At 40.9% G+C, this 25,000-nt stretch overlaps 3 protein-coding genes across 4 annotated transcripts in view; 2 read left to right on the top strand and 1 right to left on the bottom strand.

The window, feature by feature from the left end:
- stx17 (syntaxin 17) overlaps positions 1–9,588 on the top strand; it is a 10,059-nt gene extending 471 nt beyond the window's left edge. Inside the window, exons 2-7 of the mRNA XM_063878888.1 lie at positions 667–875; positions 976–1,041; positions 3,278–3,604; positions 4,561–4,611; positions 6,739–6,825; positions 8,658–9,588. Coding sequence (XP_063734958.1) covers positions 753–875; positions 976–1,041; positions 3,278–3,604; positions 4,561–4,611; positions 6,739–6,825; positions 8,658–8,906 — 903 coding nt within the window. The 5' untranslated portion in view covers positions 667–752 and the 3' untranslated portion in view covers positions 8,907–9,588. The remainder of the gene's footprint in view (positions 1–666; positions 876–975; positions 1,042–3,277; positions 3,605–4,560; positions 4,612–6,738; positions 6,826–8,657) is intronic.
- Positions 9,589–9,664: 76 nt separating this feature from the next.
- erp44 (endoplasmic reticulum protein 44) lies at positions 9,665–20,538 on the bottom strand. Its single transcript, XM_063878887.1, has 11 exons — positions 20,362–20,538; positions 17,189–17,261; positions 16,373–16,412; positions 15,909–16,024; positions 14,875–15,059; positions 14,664–14,779; positions 14,399–14,573; positions 14,095–14,206; positions 13,837–13,978; positions 11,764–11,866; positions 9,665–11,671 (listed from the first exon to the last, which is right to left on the bottom strand). Exons 1-11 carry the CDS (start codon positions 20,419–20,421, stop codon positions 11,561–11,563), a joined length of 1,233 nt encoding a protein of 410 aa, XP_063734957.1. The 5' UTR covers positions 20,422–20,538; the 3' UTR covers positions 9,665–11,560.
- An 87-nt stretch (positions 20,539–20,625) lies between these two features.
- invs (inversin) overlaps positions 20,626–25,000 on the top strand; it is a 20,346-nt gene continuing 15,971 nt past the window's right edge. For both annotated transcript variants that reach the window (XM_063879883.1, XM_063879882.1), the window contains exons 1-2: positions 20,626–20,760; positions 21,474–21,579. In XM_063879883.1, coding sequence (XP_063735953.1) covers positions 21,577–21,579 — 3 coding nt within the window. In that variant the 5' untranslated portion in view covers positions 20,626–20,760; positions 21,474–21,576. The remainder of the gene's footprint in view (positions 20,761–21,473; positions 21,580–25,000) is intronic.

The raw sequence follows: 25,000 nt of genomic DNA, 5'->3' as shown, positions 1-25,000 counted from the left end.
TGGTAACTGGGACCCATTCTGGTAGACTTTTATTGGGATTGGGTCTCACAGCTATTCAACTAACCCTCATATACAGTAGGAGTAGCATAATTGTTAAATCTAGGAATTGTTTTTCTAGATAAGTACATAATAATTATACAAAATACATTTTTGGCCCTTAAGTCGACAACATGTCCAGTATTAAAACAACGTCTGTCCCAGTTTGTCAGAGACCAAAGTCTTCAAATGTCTTTTTTTTTCATTACAAAGCTTATAGATATTCACTTCGATATGATATAAAACAGACAAAAGCATGACATTTAAATATTTGACAAGCTGAGAAGAGCAACCATTTATCAATTCCTTTTCTATTCTGAGAGAATCAGGGGATGGCTTTATGCTTGATGAATGACTTAAACGTTAAACAGATCATCCAAATATATTATTGCTTTGCTGTTGTCAAATTTACCGATAAAGTTATTATTTCTGTGTAGATGTTAAACTGACACTGTGTCATGAAAGTGATACTTCAGTTTCTCTGTTCACTGAAAGGATGTAGGCAATGAAAATCATTTTTAGTCTTAGGGAGGTGCCAATTTGAGATATGTGGGCAGACTTGCATGTGTCACAGAGTTTATTCATTTGATTTATGTATTTAATAAAATCATACTCTGCTGGTATTTACAGTGTCTGTGGGGGCAGTGAGATAAAGCTGAGCAGGTGCCGTGTCTAAGTTACAAAGAGGTGTCTGCTGTGGGCAGTCAGCAGGACACATGGCAGAGGAAGGCAACAAGCTGACACTGAGGCGCTTGGAGGCACCAATCCACAAGTTCATTAAAGTGGCTCTGCCCACGGACCTGGAAAGGCTGCAGAAACACCACAACAACATACTGAAGGTGACGGCTGAAATCTGGCTGGACACATGATCCTACTCTCACATCCAGATTGTCACTTCCGGTCCTCAGATGGATAACAGTTTCTACTTTAATTTCACAGTTCCAACAAAGCCAACAATGGGATCGGCTTCATCTGGAGCATATCAATGCCGGCAGAACTGTTCAGGTATAACATTATAATGTAAGACACAATATTTTAATTGTAGTTCATATACACCAAGTTTTTACAACTAAAATTATAAAAGTGAAAATTAGAAATGGGGAAAGACATTCTCGACATATTGATCGCATATAACAATTTAGTTAGAACAAGCTGTACGTTCTTTATTGCAATCTTTAACCAATTGGATTGTGAAACATAACGGGCGTAAACATGTGCATCTTGTTTACTGTCTAAGCAAGGATGCTTTTTGAGTTTAGGTGAGGATGTCTGAGCGTGACTACATGGAGATGGATGAAATCCAACACCACCCTATGGTTTAAATGCTAGCTTATGGAAACATCATGGTTTCTATGAAGTTGAAGTGAAAAAGGGACGTTGACAAAACACATCATATGCAAGATGTGTCCAACCCAAAACGAAATATTTTGGGAACAGAACAAATATGAGAAAACATTTTACATATTTCATCCACCTTTTAATATTTGCAGGTAGCCACACCGTGAGCGAAATTGTCCCTTTTGTATTGCTTTTTAAATTTTATTTCCAAAGTCATAATATAATAATTAAACCACCACCATGAAAACTGAGCAACTCTATCTGTTGAGGGCAAAGAGATGTGATTTAAACAATCGATTAAATCACTCAAATATGTTCATTAAAAAAAAACATTTTATACATTTCCTTAAAAGCCTATACTAACTTATGAAATAAATACCAGGACTGGACCAGTTTTTTAAATAAATAAATGAACTTTCTGTAAAGAAGTTCAGCCTTAGAAAATCAGGGCAAAAAAAGAGCTGTTGCCCATCCTCAAATGTACCATTTTTAGTGTGTGTGTCTGCAAGTGCTTGCAGTCTTGGTCACATGGTGGGTGTGAAATGTCTCAGAGGATGTTGTTGCCTGGAAGCCACCATGTCTCCGAAGGTGAAATAACTCCAAACAGGCACAAACCCATCCTCTCACCATTACCCTGCCACCTCCAGGGACACACACAGAGTGCTTTACCGTGTCTGCATGGTGTTAATCCAGAGAAGGGTTAGTCTACTCAGCTTTAGATGTGTGTGCATGTGGGCCTATGTTCCATAGCATAGAAGGATAGATGGATAGGTATGCCTGTAGACAGAAACAGATCGGAGGGTGATCAATATATCCAAATTATGATTGCATCATCAGAAGACAATATTATATCATAATTAATAATTATTATTATTATTATTATATCAGTCAGATTTATTTCATGTTTTTGTAGTTATTGTTTATTTTTTAGCAAATTAAACACACTCAAAATATAGCCTGTATCCATAGCTTAATAAAACCGTACAAAAGGATAAAAAGGGACATTTTTTAAGAGGTACCCTGTTGTTAACCAGATATTATCGTGTGTGTATTGTTATTATTATACCAATATGTTTTTAATAATACCAGTGTATTACCACACCTTTAATACATTGTGAGTATGTGTTCGGGTGGTCGGTTTGTGTTGGAGCTTCATACGTTCACGGTTAATTTGCAGGCTGACAGGTGCCTGACCAGACTGCCTCCCTGTTAATCAGTGTGTTTTTTTGTTTCATGCACACGAGGACCAGTGTATGCATGTATGTTTATTCATGTTGTGTAATTAGCAGCATGTGTTATCGGCAATGCCTTGACCCCCTGAGCCCAGAGCGGGCGGCGGCCTGGAGGGCTGATGGCTGGGATGTAATCCTCCTGTCACCCTCAGGGCACGGTGGGATGAAGGGTCTGTTGGTCCCCTGCCTCATATCTGAACCTTATTAAGCCCACACCCCAATGCACGCACGCATGCATGCTCACACACACACACACACACACACACACACACACACACACACACACACACACACACTTTCCATCACTAGGACCGTTTATTGGGTTGCTGAACCTGTCAGTATGAGCACTTATTTTCAATTTGGGCGGAAGGCCAGGAATTTCGTTTTTCCAAGGATTTCAAATAAGTTATGTGTACATTTGTTAATTACATTCATAGTTTATGATCCTTTAAACTGTATTTCCTTCTTTATAAGTTGTTTGCTTAAAGAATAGATAGCATTAATAATATAAATAGAATGTCTTGTAGTGTCTCCATGTTTTTGCTGTGAGAGAGACTTAACCCTAAGCAAACAGTCTGCTATTAACAGGAACCCATCTGGCATTATTCTCATTTTACTATCCCCTCTTCTACACTTGATAAGAAACCTGCTTCTTTTCTGCGCCCATGCAGCAGTTGAGAGCAAACATGAGAGAGATGGAGAAGCTGTGCACACGGGTCCGTGCCGAAGACGCTGCCGCTCTCGAATCGCTTGTCAAGCCGGTCAGAGACAGGGCGTCAGCCGCCGCCAGAGACTTCCTGCTTCTGCACTCTAACCCCGTGCCTCAGCCTGCGCCAGCAACACCACCTGCCACTCAGCCTACCAGATGTGTGTCCAGCAGTTACCACGATGATGACGATGTGTGTGAGGAGCCTCTGTCTGGCAGGCAAATTCAGCTCAAGCTTCCAGAGATCCCTGCTGATCAGTGTGCTGCTGAGTCCTGGGACAATCTGGAAGAGGTTGGAACCAAACATTCAGTCTGGATATCATACTTTATTTCATACTTGTCTGAAATTCGACGTTATTCATGTTATTAGTGGGTGTTTTTGCTTATTTTTTGAATGTTGTTAAGGTCCCATATTTTGGATATGTGAGTTGAAGGTGTACAGCATAACCTTGGTTTGCAAAACAAAGGTTCTACTCCTCCAAACTATAAGAACAAAATATCAGCCGAGCTCTTTAGGTAGCATTAAATTTGCTTTAACTTCAGTAAACAAAACTATTCCCTCTGATTCTGAAAAGATATATTTTTGAAAGGGTTTAGCAAAATGAAACACAGTGGGTGTTTTTCAAAGCAGACATTTTGATTTACTTATGTAAAAGCATAGTACTAAAAACATAAACCCTGTTATTGCTCTATTTACATTTCCCAGTAGGTCCTGTCAGTAAGCCCAACCTGGATCTTGAATCTGAAGCAACTAACATTCATTTGGTTATTTACACTTTCGCTCTTCCTGCTGTATCAAAATGTCTTCTGTGTGGGCCGCCGGATCGCTCGGTGGTTAGAGCTGGTGGCCTTATTGCATAAACTGCTGCCTACATTCGTGCAAGGTCCTCCCCTCTGTCTCCCCCTTTCAACTCTATACATCTCTGATAAAGGCCCCAAAAAAGGGTTGGAAAAAATAATGTATTCTGTGAGAAAGGCTTGTGTTGAATTAAAATCAAAGCAGTCAACACAAAGTGTAACAAGGTGGTTTCTATTCCTCAGCTGTACTAAGTGTTGCTATAGTGACGTGCATTATTTCCTGCTATTGAAAGATCATCTAATGCAGTTGACCCCTCCCACCTGTTCATACATTACTGCTAAACATACAATTTACATTAATATTCATGCTGTGGACGCACAGTAGCTGTAGATTTGTGTGATAATCAAACTCCACAATTAAATAAAGGCAGTCATTTTTTCCTCTCTCAGGATCTGAAGGAGCTGAGTGGTTTGGTGACAGAGTTCTCGCTGCTCTTCCATGTGAGTACTCCACTGCTACACTCATATTTCTCTATCTACATGTGTGCACAGCTACCCCTGTGAACAAAAGCAATGTGACAGCCTTTAGCGTTTCCAGGAAGTGAAGAGAATTTGACCGTGTGCTTGTGTTGCCTGGTGAGGCTCCTCCGAGAGGAGGCTACACATATCAGCTCAGCACGAGTGCTGGGGCCCCAGAGGCCCTTCACCCAGGCAGGAGGAGAGATTGAGAAGTAGTCGAGGGCGAGAGGGAGGATTTGCGGCAGGATGGCGAGTTATCCACAGGGGGAGAGGTGGGGGACAATGGCTACATCGGAGCAGGTGGAAAACAGACGGCTCAGATTATCACTCTATCCTCAGGGTGGAGAGAGAGAGAAGCAGGCAGGCCGAGCGAAGGAGAGATTAACGGGGAAATAAAGTGAGAGAGTGAAGATGTAGTTAGGGAAGGGAAAAAAAGTCAGAGGCGCGGGGGGGCGGGGGGGCGGTACAGAAAGAGCATAGACATGTTGTTGTGGTGTCTCAGGGGTGAAAGGCGCCGTTAGGGGAGTAATATTCTAGCTCTCGCCACAGTGGAAATACTGAGTGTGTGTTTGTGTCTTTGTCTGAACACACGTCATGTCAGGGGCTGCTCCGCACTCTGTGTTCTTATCTCTGTATTCTTCTTCATGTGTCTTTCAGGGCTGCGCATTCATCAGCATAACATGTGATCGTGCTGTATAACACTGACACATACAGCAGCTTAATAATTCAATGATTTGAAGTAGTTTTTATTTAAGGAACATTTCACAAGCTTCTTATATGAGGAATATCCTTCAATTGCTTATTCAGTTTGATTAGAGGATTGTGAAAAGTTGTCAGTTGATTTGATTTAATTTGAGAACAAAAAACTGAGGATATCATATTAATAAACAATAAAGCTCTTTATCAATCTTAGTACTAAATGACTTTACCAGGCATTTTTACAAAACCTGAGATAGATGCATTTTCTCTAGACTGTTTAAAGTCAAGATTACACAGAATTTCCCAAAACTAATAAATATACTATAGGACAATTAAGAGATGCAACATTAAGTTGATAAGTGAACAGAAAATGAATAAGCAGCGGTTGTGAATGTCATTCCTTTGTTTTGATTTATAGGTTTTTGCGTTTTTTGGATTATAAAAGGAATATATGGAGGCAGAAATGCTACAACATCCCTGACCAAACTCAAACTGGCTCCCTTCCCTTTTGCCCGATTTGCTGCTATTTTTAGTTTTATTTATTAATTGTGGACTGAGTTACTTGAAGTTTGGACTGTTAGAAAGTAATTCAGAATGCGTGTGTCAGGTTGGGCTTTTTTTTTCAAATTTCTTGTCATTTTAACGAGAAAACAATAAGTAGATTAGTTGAATTAATTTAGTTTGTTGCAGCTTTATTATTTTTGGTGCAACTGGTGCGTTGATTGGAGAATGAAACTGTCCTGTAATTCTGAGTTAAACTGGCCATCCTGCGCGTGGAAATATCACAAAATAATAATGCATTTACATGTGTAAGAGAAAAAATTGACCGAACTGAATCTATACAATAACTTAGCTCAGAGGAGGTGAAGGAGAGAGAATCGGTGTTGAGGAAAGAAGAGGAGGAGGAGGAGGAGGAGAAGAAGAAGAAGAGTGCTTCTGGTTGTTGTTTGGTCACTGTGTCCATCCAGCCCTCACATGGAGAGAGACAGCTGCCACTCTGAATATTTCATGAGGTCTACACAATGCCATACACACACACACACACACACACACACACACACACACACACACACACACACACACACACACGTACACACACACAGACCCCTCCCTCAGTGAAAGCCTTTGAATATACCTACAACCTCCACACACACTCATACACACCCATCTTGTGTTAACTTGTGCCATGGAGCAGAATTTGAGAGAACACAACAGGTGGTTGCTCTTTTGTGTGTGTGTGTGTGTGTGTGTGTGTGTGTGTGTGTGTGTGTGTGTGTGTGTGTGTGTGTGTGTGTGTGTGTGTGTGTGTGTGTGTGTGTGTGTGTGTGTGTGTGTGTGTGTGTGTGTGTGTGTGTGTGTGTGTGTGTGATTTAATATCTGTTTGTGTGTGTCTCACCCCTTGTGCATCAGTCCCAGCAGGAGAAGATTGACAGCATAGAGGACAACGTCAACGCAGCCGCTGCCAACGTGGAGGAGGGGACCAAGAGCCTGGGGAAGGTGTGTATGTGTGTGTGTCCTGATGATCTGATATGTGTGTGTGTAATGTTTGGGAGATGGGGAGATCGATGGCACTTTGCCTCCCAGCCATTCCACAGCGTTTGTCCCTATTGATCCGCTCGAATACGGAGGAAAGCTGCAATTAAGGAAATAGAGAGAGGAGAGGGATGGCGGGGAGGAAGAGTGATAGAGAGGTAGGATGAGAGGGGGGACAACAGAGGATCTGTGTGTCTTTGTGTGTGTGGTGTTAAGGAGAGGTTTGAATGACTGTTTAATAGTTTTTCAGGAGCAGCACTGGCCTTCCATTATCAATTCAATACACTCTAACACACTGAGTGTAACTCAGAAGGACGACTCAGTGCCCTTCACACATACTACGCAATTGAAATTATGAACTTTTTGCCTGTTATACTGAGAATGAATCACCTGTTTTTGTTAGTCTACAACAAACACACACACACACACACACACACACTCTCACTCACATAAGTGTTTTGTTTTTTTAACCAAGGATTGTGACATTTTTCTAACTTTACTTTCACTATTTTGTCTGTTGATGAAAGGCTTTTCTGTCAGATGAAGCAGTCTTTTTTGATCTGTGTTTGGCTCACATTTTAAGCAACATTATAGAGGCTCAAAGTAATTACACTGTAATTACAGACTGTTAGACGACACCAAGTTGAGATTCCTGTGTTCTGAAACAAACCTGTAAATGCTAACACTGGACAGAAAATTACTTAAAATGTATACAGCAATTTCGCAGCTGCTTCCGCAGTCCTGCCAGGGCTCTGCTGTTATTATCTAAATTACAAAAAAGTGGTATTAATTGAGCCATGCAGATACTGAGTTGTCCTGGTTACTAAGATTTCTGCCACCATTCAAGGACAAATGAGGTCATATTTGTGTGGTGCTCAAAGCATTTAAAAAGCATATTCAACAAATTATATTCCATTTTATTTGATGGTACAGCATTATTCCATTCACCCCTATAGATACCGGGTAAAATCATCTGTTTTTAATTAAATGAAAATGCAAAAAACCTTTGACAGTGTCAGCCTTAACATTCATAAAATAAATGGCACAGATATTAAAATATTCTTTTGAAATGGTTATTTAAATTTAAATTCACCCAATTGGCAACACAAACAAAGGTCGACCTCTGTCACGTTGCTGCTGGATGTAGTGGGCTGCACATTAAGCGGTGGGGGGGAGATAAAGCAGATGAGAGGTATGTCAGATGTTTTAGCGCGTTTGAAAGCTTGTAATCTGTCATCAGGTCATAAAGCGTTACACACACACACACACACACACACACACACACACACACACACACACACACTTCTCCATCCTCCATCCTCCACAACCTGTGCCCAGAGTCCTTTTAACTCGGCTCAAATTAAATTAAAATTCCCTCAATTGCCACAGGGGTGGGGACAAGCAATGTTAGCTTTTGAACTAGATTAATTTAATGGTGAAGTGTTAATCAAGTGTGTGTGTGTGTGTGTGTGTGGTGGTGTGTGTGCGCCATTAATTGTCATCAGCAAAGAGCACCTTACACTCTGATGATAACAGCCGTAATAACACACAGGCCACATCTCTCTGATTTCCTCTAAATGGAGATAATGAAAACTCTTTGAAGCAGCTTTGGCGGTGTTGATTTACATTTACTCATGCACGCTTGTTTGGGTCTCTTCCTTGGCTCGGTTTGTGATCATGAAAGGATATACGCGTCCAAACTCTATCGCAGACAGTCCCAAAGAACTAATGCCTCCAAAGGTGTGTGTATGTGTGGATGTTAAATTAAACTGTATCTCTTCTCCCCGTCGCTCCAGGCGGTGGGCTACAAGTTGGCAGTGTTGCCGGTTGCCGGGGCGCTGCTGGGCTGTGTGTTAGGAGGTCCTCTCGGCCTGCTGGTGGGGTTCAAAGCAGCAGGGGTGGCTGCTGCTCTGGGAGGCAGCGCACTGGGGTACGCAAGCGGCAACCTGGTCCAGAAACAACGCAAAGCCCGAGTGGATCTACAGATGAAACGACTGACAGCACCAGCACCAGAACCAGAACCAGAGACACACAAGGACAAATGACCCGACTGTCCGTTCCGTCCTCTGCCCTCAGGTGCTGACTGATCACTAAAGGCTCAAACTGTACCTCTGGCAGTGTCATAATGCCTTAAAGAGATTCGCTGTAATCTGGCTGTTCTGTTGCCGCTCACAAACTTTGATGTTCAGGTATGAATGGTTTGTCTAGGAAGAAGTTTTACCAAATGTTATACACAGCTGATTTGTTATTCCCAAAGCAGCCAGTTATTTACACTACATTATTTAGTGTGTGGTTGGGTCAGAATTAAGTGAACTGTATTTTCTTCCTTTTTATGACGTCAATTTAACAGACAGAACAATTCTGTCAAATGCTATCGCTAACAAGGACGGGCTTTGTTCCAGATTCTGGTTCTTCACCAGGGTTCGTTCGCCAGTGATCATGCCTCCGAAATGTCTTAATGCAGAAATTAATATCCCTATGTGAACAAATGCACTACTGAGACGACAGAAGGAACGATGAATTGAGTATGCATTGAGCCACTGTGGTGTTACTCTTACCTAATGTAAATGACCGTGTTCATGTTTCAATGTTTATATAAATTATATTGGTTATATTTACAGACTTGCTAAGTCTTATTTCCCAAAGTGCCACTGTCCAGCTCGCTTCAGGAAGAACTTGCACTGTATTGACATGTCTTCTGCCAAATAAAACGTGTTTCTTTTTCAACAGAAATGTGTTTGAATGGATAGATATCACGGTATATGAAACCAGACAGACATACACAGAATCAGACAACACAACATCCTGTAAAATGGTTTTTAATTTACTTTTTTACTCCTCTTCCCCTCTGAGATGACTTTGTTTAGAAATGGCATCAAACCACCCCCTGTTGCTCTCCTGTTTGTGGGCTGATATGTCACTATGCAGGCTTCTGGTGTCCTCTATGGAAGGGCAGGACACACACTACAAACTTAGCAATGGGGTCCTCACACAGTTAACCTGGCTTTTGCACGTATTCACGCTCAGGGGATCTCAGGGATCTAGACTTGTACCAAAACCTCAAAGACATATAAAGAGACAAAACCAGTTTTAAGAGAACTTGTATAAAGTGGTAGACTTTAAATTTCCACCATTCATCACATGGGTTTCCCCATTTTGTCTCTCTGCTTCTTTAAAACACTCGGAAGGACACAGTCTGTTCTCCCCTAGCATGATGACACATTTGACAACAGGTAACAGCAAAAACAACAGCCATTTCATGAATTCATAACCATTTTACAAGGACATCATTGCAAAACAATTTCTTCCTCCGGGGAAAAGCAACTCTGAGGTGGCATGGCAAATACTGTGCCTTTAAAAAGGAAGCAAGCCCCCTTTGACTTTGAATGTTTGACAGTAATTGAGGTAATCAGCATTTTAGACACTGAAACCAAATAATGTTCAGATTCCTTGGTTACAAAATTGACAATTTCTGATTGCATAAGTATCCATGTCCTTTGAGACAATACTTCATAGAGGCACCTTTGGCAATCGTTACAGCCTAAGGTCTCTTCAATAGGCCTGTAACAGATTTACATATCAAACACTAATTCTCTCACATTCTCCGTTTAAATATTTTAGATTTGGCTTTAGGTATGGGTTGTCCTGCTTTAAAACAGACATCTATTTAACTTTCTGCCGTCAGAGGCAAGGCGGCCGCGCTGCAGAAGAGCTGCACACAGCATGATGCTGCCACCAGCAGGCTTTAAGATAGGGATGATGTGGTTTGGTGAGTTTTAGATTTGTGCTAAACACAGAATTTCTTATAATGGCCAAAACACTCATTCACAAAAAATAAAATCCTAATTACATCCACTGTGATTCAGTGTTTTAAAACAGTGACACATGAAAAGGTCCGAGGGGGCAATACTTTTTATAAGCACTGTAAGAGACATCATAGTCTAGAAGCATTTAGTACCAGGGAGAGAAGGGGTGCATCTCAATAGGCTGGAGTAGCTCTGTCTCTCTATCTTCCGTCTCGTGGTTTGATATTACGTTACCCCTAATCATCATTTAAAAATATGTTTGCTATTCCTTCAGAATCCGTTTGTGAAGAAGATATGGAGATAAAGCTACTTCAAACAGGCATATTATAACTTGTGCTATACAAATGCATTAGGCTAGAGGTGGTAATATTATTGAGATGCAGCCGTGAGGAGACTAAACACTCATCAGACACGCTGAACTACCCACAGATAAGAACCGTACGGAGTGAGGGAACTCTTCTGGGTTTTTTTTCTTCTACAAAAAGCCAGGTGATGTAAAAGAAAGAAAATAAAATAAAGAAAACTCTGCATTTAATTTAGACCAACGATGAGACTCCCATGTAGCACAAACATATTTACAAGCTCCGAAAAAACACATAGTAAAAAGACTTCTCTTGATGTCCTAATGCCCCGCACCCCTGCCCGCACACATTTTCTTCTTTCCCCCCTTCCTTTTGATCCAAAATAAAAATCGTACATGAAAGAGTTATGAAAATATAGGTTATTCCAACATGGTTGTGTCATGGACTGTTTCTTCTTCCTCCTCTTCATTTTCTCTTCAGTAAGGGTGTTGGGTGTTGCTGTTCTGTCCCGCTGGCCTGTCCCAACCCTAACCCCCCCCCTGACCCTGGGGCGTGGCATTGAGTCACAGGATCTCTGCAAGGCTGTTGAGGTCACAGCTCGTCGCGGTCCCGTCTGAGGATGGTGTAGCGAGTCTCGCTGGGCGCCAGCTTCTGGAACGAACTCTCTGGAGGGCTGCTGGCCACCTCCACCCCCGTGTCCTCCTGGGGGGAGAAAGTCAGAAAAACCTTTAGGATACACATGACGATGCAAAGCCAACTTTGAGTGACTGCATAGAGTGAACACACTGTCTGACCTGTCCGGGCGTGCTGTCCGTGGGGTCAGGGCCGTGGTGAAACTCTCGGTGTAGCTTTCCAGAGTGAAGGTCCAACACAAACTGTCTCAGCTTTCCAGGGATACTGGGGGGGGGACACACAAAGGCAAACATTGAACATGATGCAACAACCCAATTATATCCTTAAATCGTATCCTAAATTTAACTTAATTGCACATTCCTGTTATAAATGTATAATTCCTGCCTGATGGGTGCCACAAATACAGGAGTGGTGTGTGTTTTGTGAGATTGAATCATAAGCTACTGTTAAAATTCAGCAACATCTGAGACACCGAGTTTAATAGATGTATTATGGGACCTGAAACAGTAAGAACATGTCATAGTGCAACTTTCAAATACTTGCCCTGTACTGTAACAAAGAGGAAGAGGAAGAGGAAGAGGAAGGGGACATGGTGAATCAACTGCAGTGCCATGACCTTTCCAGCTTTGTAACAAAAGTGCTTAAACAACTTAATCACAAACATAAGACATCATGAGCAATTTTGACTGGGAAATATCTTCCCATCTTGCTGAACGACACAAAAGCTGGGGATCAAATCATCAGCCCTGAAATTAACAACCCTCCCTGCCTCCTGAGCCATAGCTCCAACATGAAGTGGGTCCATACAGTCAAAGGGGTTTGGGAGATGGACTAAAGCATATCATACAGTGGGCGGTGTTGTGGTAGAAATTGATGAGAGCAACAAATTCTCTTTAATCCCTTTAAAGGGCCTCTGGTCTGTTGGTAGGAGTGGTTCTCGTATGAGGTCCAGTGACTGTCTGTTTGACAAAGGCATTCCTACACACAAAGTTCAGCCATAAGGACAGTGAGAGAGTTGATACGAGACAAAGAAGCTCGGTGCAGCGGCAGAGGACTCCAGTCCCTGCGGACATGTCATGAAGACGTGAAGAAGCCTTAATCCATATCAACGCTGTCCTGTGCAGTGCGCTTATTAATGACAGGTCATGAGCTGTTGTCATATCACACAGGCGGAGCAGATCCCCGGTCACAGCAGCATGCAGACGCACAAACACATGTATATAACATACACTGTGCTAATGTAATTACAAGCTGTGTGCCACATGCGGTGGTGATGTGATGTAATTAGGTTGTGGAGCGCTGGTCAGTCCTCGGGGCTTCTGTCTATCTGATCAGACTCTGATTGGGGACTGGGGGAGGCCGGGTGGTAGGGGGCAGAATAAATACGATTAAGTTAGATTAGACTGGATTAGTTTAGCACTTATTGCACGTGCCAAATCATGTCACATTAGCTCCGGTGTCCTGGCCCATTCATAAAGGACAGATTTTTAGGAGGTGTGACATTTCTCTGTTGTTCAGTGCACATTGTGTGTGTGTGTGTGTGTGTGTGTGTGTGTGTGTGTGTGTGTGTGTGTGTGTGTGTGTGTGTGTGTGTGTGTGTGTGTGTGTGTGTGTAATGAAATCAAGCTAATTTAAGGAGATCTCGTGATGAACAATTTCACATACGGTGTCGGTATCGGGCAGTAATTGTTCAAAAATGTCTTGAACGCTGAATATATCAGAGTGATTTGATACGTGGATGATTCATGTGTTAATTTCAGCTGAATGTTTTCATTTGTTAAAACTTTTCATTGATTTTTGGCGGATTTCTTTTTGTGTGATACAAATACCATTCGAGATTAGAAAAATGCTTCTTTCTAAATGCTTAAGGGAGGTGCACACTGTCTTTATGGTCTATACTCTAGATTTAGCCTTTATTGATATGCATATATTCACTGCTTTGCGTATTTTGTTTATCTTCTACGGCTCATATGTACATCTTGATTGTTTTTGATTTATATTTTATTTACTTCTAATTCATGTGTAAGGTGTTATCTATGCTGCTGTGACGGAAATGGTTTCCAAACTGGCATCCATTAAATATATCTTATATTATCTTAATGGCATTGCAACATAAGTATACAATGTTGTATTGTTTGGAAAGACCATACGTTTAATTATTTATCAGACGTTGATAATACTGTGAATCTTAAAGAACATCTACACTTCAGGAGAAAGTGAAAGTTGGTACTTACTTGAGGTCGTTAAAGTCCGGATAGACATACATGTGTCTGAATGAGTCGATAGCGATGACGGGACAGTCAGCGGGAGTTTTCTGGATATGGAGCAAAGGATGGCGGAACTTCTCGCAGTCTGCGTGCAGGAAGTTTATAGACCCTGAAAAGGAAACAATCATGCCATGAACCACTTGAAAAAAAAAGGCTGTTTGACTCATGAGTAACCAAAATTCCAATCCTGGATTGGTACTAAATGCCAGACAAACACAGGCTCACCTTTCTCGCTGATGAGCTGGCGAGCCACTTCATGCTGGAACTTCTCTAAACTCTGCGTGTCTTCTTTCACGTGGAACAAGATGAGGAAAGGGATGCCTTCTTCAGTCAACTCCTGAAAACAAATACACACACAAAGCGTCAAGGACAGATGGAGCCAGGGCCTTTCTGTGGCTCAGCAGATGGACTACTCGCAGTCTATGAATACCTTCCAGGCCGTTTTGTGTAAATATCGCTCATCTACATATCCAGATTTACACATCTAACATCAGATCATAAAGCAATTCAAGTTAAAGCAGGAACAAACCTCTCCATTTTCGAAGGTGATCTCCCTAACCAGAGGCACACACTTGTCCTGGGCCCAGGCGTAGGTCAGGTCGAAGTTGGTGAGTGAGCCGAGGTAGACCATGTCGGGGATGCCCTCTCCGACAGGCTTGTAGATGATATTGTCTCCACTGAAGCGCTCGGCCTGAGAGATGGCTCTATACGAGAACAACAGAAACGAAAGGTTAGGATAAATAGAAATGAAAGAACTGATTCTAAGCCTAAAATACAGACGTGCTTTGTCTCACCCAAAGGCCGACAGGAACGTGCAGTCATCTCGAAGGATGTTGGCAACCTTTGCATATGTGTGGTAGTTATCAGAGTCCTTACTTTCAAAGTAAGCTATGATGTTTCTCTTGCTTCTCTGTTGAAACAGATAGTAAAATAATTAGCAGAGAGAAAATAAATGGCCTTTTTGTTTTTAGAATGTCTGTTAATATTTGCATGGTTTCCACTCACATCCAGAGTATTAATCTCCTCCATTGATTGCAGCTCTTTCACAGGGTTGACCTGCTGCTGGCGGATGAAGTCAGCGATGGCCACCACCGACCTCTGACCCCTGTACTCCCTCTTCATCATCATCCCATTGCGGAACAACTTTAGTGTTGGATACTTGGTGATGCGGTACCGCTGGGCAATGTCCGCTATACAGCAAGGCAGGGGAAAAGTTAAGTAAAGAAAGACAAATCAATTGATGAAGAGTAGGTAGCGGAGTAAAAACACATGGGGACGGGTGGATGAGGAGCGGAGCAGTGACCGAGACGGCGCTTAAACCTGAAAACACTGCCTTCAGTCGGCTCTGAGCTCTGATCTCCCACATGAAAGCTGCCCCCCGCCAAGAGTAAATATTCTCTCTGCACACACTGAATGACGGTATGAGAGTGTGTGTGTGTGTGTGTGTGTGTGTGTGTGTGTGTGTGTGTGTGTGTGTGTGCATGTGGCAGGTGTCAATCTCCCTGCGGGGGGTCTCTAAGCCTCCCGTCTTCACAGGAAGCAGCAGTTTTGTCATTAGTCTTCAAACAGTTTGCAGGTCATCAATAATTCTCTTTAATTTGCTTTATCTCAAAAGGCTGAGGCTGGTGGTTTATGTTTCTCTGCTTTGGTGTCCCAGGGCATCTATGTGTACATATGTGGATCAAATGTAGAGGGAGTGTGTATGTGCGCCTTTTTTCATATGTATATATATAAAATGAAAGCATTGAAGTCGTTTAAGGCATCGGATCACCATAAACAACAACAACCACATATTTTAATACTAAAAAATAATATCAGACAACACTTATTATATAAATAAGTAAAATAATGTATCAGTTTGAATCTTAACATTTCTAAGATTAGATTACTTGTTTTTGTTCTACATCATTGATCAAATGAATAAACAGTAGGCTCTGGATACTCCTGCTTTTTCATCGTTTCCGCATGTTGTACTGTATATTAAACAACAAGAAACAATTGGAAACTATAGTCTAATTAAAAAAGTAAGTAATACTTACAATGTTGGTCGCAGTCGACACGGGCAAACACCACCTGCGTGGTTTCAGGGAACTCCTCCCTCACTATGTTAGATGCCTCTTCAAAAATTGGGTGGAGCATCTGACTGAATCTGCACCTGTGAGGAGGGGAGGGAGAGCGGTTTGAGGCCAAAATGATTTCTATATCTTGTATGTATATTGAAGAGATTACTCAGTCTATTAGAGTCAATTTTGCAGCATTTCACAACGTTGCCAATGATTTTAGACTGTTAGAGCTCCACTGTCCATCTTTTACTTGAACGTAAAGAGATTAAAACAGACGTGTACAAATCATTTCTAAATAAATCCACTAAATCTTAAATGCAATCTCCTACTTGTGTCACAATGATTTATAGGGAATGTCTATATCATGAGTAACATTCATGTTCATCTTTGACCAAATATAGAGAGGTCCAAAGACCATGGGAGAGAAACAACACACTTACCAGTCTGCGTAAAAATTAACTATTGACACCCCAGCATTATCTGCAAGGAAACACACAGGAAATTCAGATAAGCCTCTAAACATTCCTAAATACACTCTTGTTTATTTAACTAGATAAACTATTAATAATAACTGAGCGTTATCGATTTAAAACTCATTAAACCTTAATTTTCTGTCACTGACTCAGCGTTATATATATTATTTATCCATCAAACCACCCTCTGATGAAACGTCTTTAAATGTCTGTTTGATAAAAGAATGCCAATGACTTACACTAAGGTCGGATCTTTAATATTACTTCTTTCTATTTCATGCAAATATTTCATAAACCACATACGGTAATCGCTATAAATTTGTATGAGGCCTATTGAGAAATCTGACAAGACAGCAATGGGTTTGGCCGATATGTGTGGGATCGAAATAACCATGCATGCATAGAGACCAACACTGAGCCAGAGTAGTGAGATAACTCCTAAATACCTAGGTGGACGTAACATAAAGGGAAGAAATTGAGTAAAAGTGCTTAACTAAGATGCGACTGAGTAGTAAAGTAGCATTTACACAGTTTGACATGCTTATTCTCTTCCTTGGCAACAACTATGTGAGAAAATATCAGGAAATAAGCTGTTTCCAACCATTTCAAGTCTTTATGCCAAGCAAAGTCCACTAGCTGTTGGCCGAAGCTACAGCCTCAAATTGAATGGACAGACATGAGGTCTAATGATCTTTGCATCCAACAATTAACAAGAATGCCAATAAGTCCATATCACAAAATACGGTTGCTTTCACTTCCACAGAGTAAAGTCTGATGCCTTACTTAGGACGTCATCGATGTTGGCTGAGTCCAGACTGGTGATTTCTGCCTGTCCGGGAGTAGAGAGGCCCATCACCTACAGGCACAAAGGGTAGAGATAAAAAGGTAATTAAAACATAAAAGCACAGACAGCTGGTTAAGACATGCATGTGGGGGAGGGGATCAAAGATTTTTAGATAACATACATCTGTATTCGCCTATTTTTCTTGAAATGCAGGATCTAAATGACTGAGTGAACCAACAGATCTTTCACCATACTGCTGATCAGCATAACTACAGAGTGTAGACTGGGTCTGCCCCACGCTTTTTATCCAGCCAGTTTTTCCTAGAGCTGGGCTAAATATACAATATAACCTAAACACTCTCCCCTTGCATGCAGAGCAACATGCAAATTATGCTTTCATGATCTCCTGTGTGGTTGATGTACATTTGGACTGAAGTTTCATACAGTTTTAGATTTTCCTTCCTTTTGATCCAATTAGTGATGGTTTTGACAAACAGATGGTAAATGTAAATGAAACGGTCAGGTAGTCGCGCAAACATGTGACACTAGATGAAGATCATGCTTTTGAAAATGCTATGCTCTATATTGCTTGTTTGTCTAAAACCAGTTTATCCAGAACCAGTTTGTCATGAACAGGTTGAGGTAAACATGTACCTTTCCATTAAGTAACCAATACGGTATTTCTTACTATGATTTGTCACTAAAGTATGACAAAACATGGTACAGTAGAGCAACCTCCATTTCTAAGAGTGGGTTGATCGTTCAGCCCAAATACCTTTCGTAGAACTGTAATATTTCCTTCCTCATATATGTGGCCATTAGACACAATGAGAATGCACAGTTCTCATAAACTTCCTGTTTTTGTCACACATTTTCTCTTTAAAGTTATCTCTAAGACAACATGAGCAAGTACTGTGGTAGGCGTAATTATATTAACAGGTATGTGATAGTAGCCATCAAATTCTCTTCATGTATATCCCTTAAAATAAACCAATATATTTACCAATAAGTGAATAATTATGATTTACAAAAGGTGTTTCTGAATTCCAGCTCTGATTGCAAAGTTGAAATGTAAGGACTAATTATTCGAAGGAGAAATGGGGTAAAGAACACCAACGTTAAAGGGCTGCCAACTGAGAGATGCAAATAAAAATGCAGGTGTAGCCTGAACTAACTCCTTTATTAAATGGCTGATTTTAAACCAGACTTCATTATTCTAACTTTATTTTGAATTAGTAATATGTTGATACAAGAAGTGCAATCCCGTCATTATGACATTTACTGTTGCTATCTAATATCAGCCACTCAATTCAACACTTATTAAACCTAGAAAAGTATGAATGCACTATCTCTCCATCTGCTGTAGTCTGATATATAACTCGAGATCCTATTCAAACAGGATGTACGACTATCCTTCCTGAAAAAGTTACTGACATGTATATCCATATTAAGAGTAAAATAGCCAAAGCTTGCACAGCTTAATGCTTTACTGGATAAGCCAATATGCGACTAAACTTTTGTTCACACAAACCTATTCATACGTTTAACTGTCATTCCTTTAGTGTAGCATTGTTTAAATGTTGTAAAAGCTGTCTGAAACTAAATGCTAAAGATGATTCATGTTCAATTATTTCTGTATCTTAATAAATAATCAAGTATAAAATGCCTTTTTTTATCCAAACAATAGAAAAACTGGGACAATTTACTGTTTAGTATCTACACATCGAAAAAATATCTTACTGATAATCATGATAGTTGTTGCAATTTCTTTCTGTGGCTTGTCTAGTAATTTAATAGACTAATCATGTTAGCTTTATAGAAAATATTAACTGAATACATGTACACGTTTTACAGTTATTCAACACTCTTCAATTAAATTAAACTGTGGTACATGAAGTATACCAACAAATTAATTCTATGTGATGAATGCAAAATTGTTCCGCATGTTCATACTCTTGCCCAACTTGGACTGGTATAGAGGGGAGTCTCAAAGTTTTCTCTAAAGCACTCCCCTAACAGTTAAAACTGATCCTAACCCACAATGTCATGGTTTGAATGTATGTAGTTACCTTCGGGAGGCCATTAAGTCAGTGGAAGGCGGCTGCCCTGCCCTCAGTAAGAATAGTAGTAGAAACCAGTAACCTCTAAATGTGGTCTATTACTGTGTATACTTTGATATCCATATACAATGGTGTATATTCCTCTATGAAGTAGAGCTGGTCACCGAGTTAGAGAAGTGGCTAGGTTAAGTGTTATACAATTCATTAAAAAGAACGGTGGAACAAGAAAGTCTCAAAATTGTAAAACCAGATATGGAACATTTCTAGCGCAAAACATTGGACAGCGGCAACCTGATATGAAATGCCACCGTTGCTGTGGGTAGACCGATGAAGACACTGTTCTGCAACTCGGAGGAAAGTTATCATTTCAGGCCCAAAACTCTCACAACAGCAGCACAGCTGCGTAATGCCTATTTCCGGGTTGTCAGCCAATAAGAATGAGCCACAACAGAGGAATTCATGAACCGGCGAGCACCATTCACAGACACGAATGGTCTAACAATAAATGTGTGCATCCTTAACGTTACAAAAACAAATATAAATATTGATCAAACACAGCTTATTAAACCTATCAATAAATAAAATGCTTGAACTAACCACGATTGTAATAAGAAATGATACCCTGCTGTCAATAATTGGTAACGGCTAATGCTAGCTCGATGCTTCATCCCCCTCCTTCAAGTTATCAGGAGTACAACTTTAGCCAAAGCATATACATTTGCAATATACGCCCTTTCTATACAAGTAACATCTCGATTAGATAAGAAGGATTAAGACGTGTTACAACACTACAGCTAACGTTATTTAACACCACCGGCTGAGTTGACATTGCAGCTAGGTAACTTGATTAGTTATGGCAATCGTTTGGCGAAACCCAGTCCAAGGGCCTCCTTACTGAACCCGATAAATAATAACTACACTTCCAGTAATGAGTGATCTGGCTCCCTGGTAGTGTTGGACAGTTCAAAAGCCACGTCTCATGTCAGTAGAGGCTCATCAGTTAGCCAGCAGCTAACCATACAGCGGCAGGCTAACCAACGCTACTTAGCTTAGGCTAGCTTGGTGTTGAAGCTAAATAGCAGTGCATACAAGGTTAATATATGTATTCTTACCAGCAGGACAACGGTGACAAAGCGGATATCGAGAGACGGATATATTGCTAACAGTTTCATTGTATAGTATTGATATTGGAGGAGGTGGTGTTAAGTGTTCCCACTGGTCTCGACGCCGCTCTTCTCTTCCGAAGTGCAGCAGGAAACCGATGGCGGACCGATCTCACTGTGACTACGGAAAAGTGAGTTACACTTCCTGGTATTCGCTTGGCTTTGTGGTGGGCGTAGTTTTCTGAATCACCAAACGGCTGAGGTGGATGATGAAGAAAACTTCAATCATGGCGGTTTTATGCTTGACAACAGTAACGGGAGTTGTAGTGTTTTGTCAGCAGCGATTCAACGGGACTGCTTGGCTTATGAAGAAAACTTTCTCAAGATGTTCGTCAAGGAAGTCTAACGGTAAATAGAACACCGACGAAAGAGTAGCGGAAACGACTTGTTATTAAAATAAAATAGCGTTAACACTATAATTATAGTTTATTCACTGTCACGCATTTGTGCTTCTTTAGCAGCTTATGAATAACTGATTGCTCTTGAGTAAGGGGGGTTGCATCATTATGCTTAACTTTTTGTAATGTTCAATGCGACCTTTTTCCAACCATCTAGCAATACGTTTTTAAGCTTTAATATGATGTCTAGGGTGTTAGTTATTGATTCAAAACGTTTGTAACACAACACTTACAGTAGTTAGACAGACAGACAGACAGACAGACAGATAAAAAAAGAAATGATAGGCATGCAGTAAGAAATGGAGAAATATAGCACAACAATAAAAACCCATCTTTCTGTTAGTCTGGAGTGCTGTTAGAGATAATGTGATTAACAGTGCATGTATTGCAAATACAGGCAAATAAAGGAAGACATATTAAAAACATCTTTGTATAACTGCTGCTAAGTCAAACACATCTTGCTCAACTCAATACCAAAGACACTTTCGTCGACAAAAGATTATTTAACCTCATCAGATAAGATGAGAAGACTGTTATCACAGATAATGTCACTCTGAGGCATCCTCCCTGGGTCTGTAATCAGTTCAGTGTGCTGGCAGTTATTTATGTGAACAGGTGGGCTGGTCTCAGTATGTGAGTGATCCTCTTTCTCTGCCCCTGCAGGAGCCAGGATCAGGGCAGGTAGGGGACCTTGATGTGCATCCACACCCAAGAAAGATGCACTGAACTGAGAAACATCTGCTGAAGTGCCCCCCTTACAGCAGCTATGGTAAGAATCCAACACACATAGAGCATCTACCCATATTTAATGTAGGTTTCTAAATACCAAAACAGGTTTCTTCTTAGTTATTGGTGTATCTGTCCGTTACCTTGGTCCCTCCACTGTAATACCATTTTGTAATTCTCTCTCTAGAGTCAAGACCCCTGAGACTACTTATAACAAACCTAATTGTTTGTGCTGAAAGTCTAATTGTTAAGGAGATTAAGGTGTAATGTTGAATTGAATCCCAGCATTAATATTTTATCGGCTAAAGCTGTCCATAGGGGGTTCACAGTGTGGGAGCAACTCACAGATGGAGAGAGGGAAAGATTTCTCTCTCTTCCTGTCAATGATCGAGGGAAAGAGCTGCAGAAAGTTATTTTTATAAATCAGTAATGCTGGGAAATAAGTACAAAGTAAGCATCACAATATCGAGAAAATATTATTTTAGAAAAATATATCACAATGTGTGCTGAGGCGTGAAACATAACTTGTTGAGTTGACTGTACTGTATTTAGTACTATACTATCATTATCGAGTCATTGTGAATTAAACCTGAGAATATTATTTGCCTTGCAATTTTCAAGAATTTCTTAGATCCCTTTTTTTCTTGAACTACAAAAATCAGCAGCCCCATAATTAACGTTACTAATATTCAATGATTAATATTTATGGTAAAGAGTCATAGATAGATAACAGGTCATTTTACATTTTTCGATGATGGATGTGTTTTATAGATGTGCATTTTTCCATGTGTCTGGAATATGGTGTTGGTGAATATGAGTCTGGCTGTTTGTTTGTCTCGTAAATGATGCTTATGCATGTCTTTATGTGATTACACATCCATTACAAGTTAAACTCTGATGTATAATTCAAGCTGGAATACTACAAATTAATACTTTTTAACAATGACTAATGTATTTCAGGTTTTTCAAGGAGTTAATCAGCCTTTACCAGATCTATAAAAATATGACCAATGCTTTTTACAAATTACCAAATGGGTCTTTAAATTGACTGCATTGTTTAAAAAACACATAGGTGTTCTATTCACAGTGAAATTTAACGAACAAATCAAGCTTACCTTTTAATTTGAGAAGCCAAAATCTGCAACTGACGCTTTTCTTGTAATTTCTTTATGCATTCAAATAGTCAATTGTAATTTTTAGATTGACCATCAAAAGAACAGCATAGTAATGTTTTCTTTTAGTGACATGTTACCGAACAAATTGAAGTTTGGACACTTGATACTAGTGTGTAATCCGTCTTGCACTCAGCTGCAAGGCAAAGAAAGCTACACATGAGTAAATATTTTGGTTCCTAACTAACATGTGTACTTTGGGAGGGAACCTTGTTTTCAGACAGTTATGTCACACTGAGTGCAGTAAACAGTCATACCACTCTGCTTGCAGTCTGGTTTCATCTGTCCATCTTTTCCTATTTTGCCTTTTCCTCCCTTTTCTGTTTTCTCCATCTTTTTTCCATTTCGTATTGCTTCCATTGATTTTTTTGTTTGTTTTTCCAGCTGATTATGTCCCTGTACTCTGATTCGCCGGTGGGCACATTGCTCTCTTCACTTTAATTGGACATTTAATTAGATCACAGTTTTAGTCCAATTAGACTCAGAGGTGCTGGGAAAGGATATGGAGGGGAGAAGAGGAAAAAGTCCCCAAGCTGCTCTTGGTCTCCCTACCCCCTTCTCTCGTTCTCTCCCCTCCTCTTCTCACTCATTTTCTTCTTCCGTCTTTTTCTGTCCGCCCTGCTTTCTCTCGTACCCCTCCTGAGGGCGCCTCATTAGTGATATAATGGGATGACACAAAACACACAGATCCCCTAACTCTTAGTGGCTCAAGCCCCAACCCCAAACACACATGCACATAGTGTATATAGACTGTGTGACAGGGACTGTTTCAGCTCACTTTTTCACTTTTTTGGTTTTTTTATGAAATCTTTCTTATTCTAATACCAAAGCTGTGAAAAGGTACGTGAAAGTGTGTTGGTATTATTAGTGCCTGTAATTATTCTGCAGCACCAACTATCATTCTGCCAGTCACAGCAGCATCGACCAGCCCACACACACACACACACACACACACACACACACACACACACACACACACACACCACAAACATTAACGACATGCTGGGCCGAACCTTATCGACTCAGTGGAGTGCTCCGGTATGATATCACTAGACCTAATGAGACTAAGATAAGCCTCATTACCATCAGCGCGCGCTCACATGCCAGTCAAATGTAGGGCTATTCTGCACCAGTTTTAACTCCCCTATGGTTCCACACTCTCCCCCTTTTGTTGTCATAGTTCTCACACAGAGCTCTGTCTCAGAGCATAAACAACCCAGAGCCCCAGTGGGACAAAACACATGGGCGAATGTAAACACACACCCAGATGTATTGGGATTTGCACACACTTGCTCTCAGGTGTAAGTCCCCTAACGGCACAACACTATCTCTGTGTCCCTCAAGCAGTCACACACACCACCTTCTTTTCTCACTCCTTCTTAACCTCCGCCCTCATGAGAAAAATAGAGACATTTACAGTTCTTTATTATTATATCCAATATCAGTGAAGCTGTTGTTGGCAATTGAAATCTTGGATAATGAAATATGTATTTTTTTTGAAGTTATAGCCGATGTCATGGAAGTGAGAAGTTTTTTTTTATTCCTTTTTTTTGGCTGCTGGCAATTGGTTTTTTCTGTGAAGGAAGATGTGTGTGAATGATATCAGCAGAAAGTCACACACACACACACACACACACACACACACACACACACACACCCTACACTTCATGCACCAGGTGTGTCATCCCATTTTCATGTGTATGTATGTGTTCATGCATGTATAGATGGTGTGAGTGTGTGTGTGTGTGTGTGTGTGTGTGTGTGTGTGTGTGTGTGTGTGTGTGTGTGTGTGTGTGTGTGTGTGTGTGTGTGTGTGTGTGTGTGTGTGTGTGTCTGAACGACAGGCAGCAAGCAGGGGTGTTTTAGCCACAGGCGTCACTACCTGACCCCCGTGGCTGTGAGATTGACAGCTGTGGTCCCGCCTAATTGCATTACTCTCCCAGGTGATTGGCTCACACCCTGGGGGCTCATTTGTCAGGATGCATTGTGGTAATGATGTAAATTAGCAGATCTATGTGTCACTCAGGCTTCTCGCCCCCTGCTGATTGGCCCCGCTGTGCCCAAGGGCCCGGCCCCCAGCTGAGGGAGCCAGCTCATTGGTCCTTTGGGAACCAGGAAGTCCCCTAGAAATATGGCTTTACAGCGTTGGCGTCCCTGTGGGCTGATATTATCCTTCCTCCCACCTCTTTAACTGTCAGTCAAACCAGGGACTGATCCCTGCAGCCTCTATCTGAGACATAGATACACCCACACACACGCTCACATTTGCACACAGAGACATGTATGTGGTAG

The sequence above is a fragment of the Eleginops maclovinus genome, chromosome 3 (genome assembly GCF_036324505.1).
Source record: "Eleginops maclovinus isolate JMC-PN-2008 ecotype Puerto Natales chromosome 3, JC_Emac_rtc_rv5, whole genome shotgun sequence".
Taxonomy (NCBI): Eukaryota; Metazoa; Chordata; class Actinopteri; order Perciformes; family Eleginopidae; genus Eleginops; species Eleginops maclovinus.
The sequence above is the reverse complement of the archived record's forward strand: the minus strand, read 5'-3'. Positions and strand labels throughout refer to the sequence as shown.